The sequence below is a fragment of a genome, unplaced genomic scaffold (genome assembly GCF_019419815.1).
Source record: "Pyrus x bretschneideri cultivar Hongxiangsu unplaced genomic scaffold, Pyrus_bretschneideri_v1 Contig17, whole genome shotgun sequence".
In the NCBI taxonomy this organism is placed as follows: Eukaryota; Viridiplantae; Streptophyta; class Magnoliopsida; order Rosales; family Rosaceae; genus Pyrus; species Pyrus x bretschneideri.
The window spans coordinates 211,945-214,504 of NW_025999468.1; the positions used below are offsets into that span (position 1 = coordinate 211,945).

A 2,560-nucleotide genomic window follows, 5' to 3' on the forward strand; every position below is an offset into this window, starting at 1 on the left:
AGGCTTTGACAATTTATATTTCAAAGTGTTTTCTATCCTTTTTCTATTTCAATAAAATTCTTTTTGTTTTATGGTTGTTCATATCTAATTTTTGTTTGCTAGGGAAAAACTACGAGCCTTAGCATGAATATGTAGTCTTTATTCAATTGCTTATGATGTTATGCATGCATACTTTGAATTATTAATCAATGTATTTAAATTGTCTTTATGTCTTAATGCTTAGCTACTATTAGGATGTTTAGATAAGTAATCAAATATAATTCGGTCAGACTATCACCGAAGGATTGAGTATTGCTTCTTGTGGTTGGTATTGTAATTTCACTGAATATCATGTCTTAGGGGTTGCATGGTTTTTCAAAGGATTTTCACAAAACATAATGAATCTTACATGTTCATATTTGATCTAAATATACAGATGAGTTGCATGTTAGATATACGTTCTTGCTTGAATATCACGAGGAGAATATGCAGTAGGAAAACCTAACCTTCAAAGTTGCATGTGTAATTCATAAGTAATTGGTAAGGTTACATATGATTGTTAAGGTGGCGGCGGAACTCTAGTGCTTAAATTGATTTTCAAAACTATTTTATTTTGTTTTCTTTACTTTGTTGATTTCTTTAATTATTTTATTAAATTCGTTTTTAATAGTTTAAGTCACGAAATCATCTTTTTCCAAACTTTGTTTTTAAATAATTAATTAAGATTTGGTTTTAACATAAATTATTTATTTACCTCTTGTGGAGAACGACTTTCCTTGAGCTGTTATATTACGATTACGTTGTGCTCTTGTGTATTTTAAGTGGTTTTATCCCTATTTTTGCAAGTGGTAAAAATTTCATCAAAAAATTGGCCCCATTGCAATAGGTTGTTTTAAATAATTTGACTCACTAAGTCAAAAAATTGAACATATTAGAGAAACCAAATCTTCTCCTGAAGAATAGGACAGTATGGAATAGAGTTAGACTTAATCTCGATCTTGGTATGGCTACACTGCCATCATGACATCATGTGTCAATGATGCAAAGATATTTGTAAGTTTTTATTCATGTAATGTTGTATCATTAGCATAGACATCTATGATGAAAGTGTACATATGTCATATAAGTCACTCTTCACCGAGTGAGACCTAAAGTTTTTTTTTGGTTCAAACCTCCTAAAGTTTATGGTAAGCACAAAAAGAAAGATCATGAGATTGAACATTATTCAACAAACTAGACCAAGAGATTGTTCCAACTAGGCCCGTGATTCTTTCACTCTTGTAATTGTTCCAACTAGGCCCATGATTACACACCTCATTCTGTACAACTAATGTAGTGGCTTGTCAGAGTTTCTCATGCCTAAAATTGGAAGTGGGTCTGCTAACTTTCTCGTTGGCGTTAGGGGATGACTCATCTCTACTTCCCAGCTTGTGATTAAAGTCTTCAATTATATTTGTGGAACTGGTTTCCCCTTGTTGTACCTGTGATCAAGTCACTAGGTTTTAATCTCTCAGAGCCATGGCTACGGATGAGGAAGAAATGGAATGTCTCAGTGTTACCTTCGAGGATAGTCTAGATCTTGAGGAACGATTGGAGAACAATATACACTTGGTGGGACGGTTAATCACAAATAACGAACCGTCGGAACATATGGTCAAGGAAGTTCTTCATAATGCTTGGAATAAGATGGGAGATGTCAAGATCTTAAAAGCCAAGCCTAATATCCTTGCCATCACCGTAGAGGAAGAAGCTATTACAAGACGCCTCCTTGAAGGAAACCCTTGGTTCATTAAAGATTATACATTCTCTGTTAAATTTTGGCCATCCTACCATTCTCTGGATGACATCAAGGCTAATAGGGCTATCTTCTGGATCCGAGCTCATGGAGTTCTTAGGCATTTCTGCACTTTGAAGAATGCTAAGTGCATCGGTGAGAGATTGGGAGATGTCTTGGAAGTTGACAATCCTCTGGAGTCTGGTTTTAGGGGTTTTCTTCGCCTCAAAGTGGATTTTGATGCCTCTAAACCCCTTATTACTCAATTGAAGATTTCGTGCCCAAAGGAAGGTCATCGGTCCATTCGCTTCAAATATGAGGGGCTTCGTATCTTCCACTACCACTGCAGCCGACTGGAGCATGCTAGCAACTACATAAACCCAGTGCCTCCACTCCCTTCGGGTGGTTACAGATTCCCAATGGAACTAAGAACTGCCCCGTTGTCCAAGGCCTCCCTCTTCCTCTTCCCATCCTTCAAAACGTCCCAAGTGGTGTCGGGAAAGGATGATCAGCATTGGAGAAATAAGTGAACCATCGAATGAAGCTTTTTCGGCTTACCGACGAAAGATTGGGAGGCTCCGACGAATGATGCCACTAGTTAGAAAAAGGACAACCATCATGGTGCTGGCACCTCTGACGCTGTCATAAGGGACAAACTAGCCTCTAATACTAAAGACAATCAATCTGCTATCATAAGGGACATTGAGCAGACTGGCCCATTTGTTGTGTCTCCCCCCGGTACTAGTAACTTACCACCTTGCGTCCCTTAGGTGGTTACCTATGGGCCCACAACTAACTGTTCGACTT

The 2,560-nt window shown here is 37.7% G+C and overlaps 1 protein-coding gene across 1 annotated transcript; it reads left to right on the forward strand.

The window, feature by feature from the left end:
• Positions 1-1,497: 1,497 nt before the first annotated feature.
• Positions 1,498-2,283, forward strand: LOC103957011. The gene has a single exon (XM_009369076.2). It carries the CDS (start codon positions 1,498-1,500, stop codon positions 2,281-2,283), a length of 786 nt encoding a protein of 261 aa, XP_009367351.2.
• The last annotated feature ends 277 nt before the right edge of the window (positions 2,284-2,560 follow it).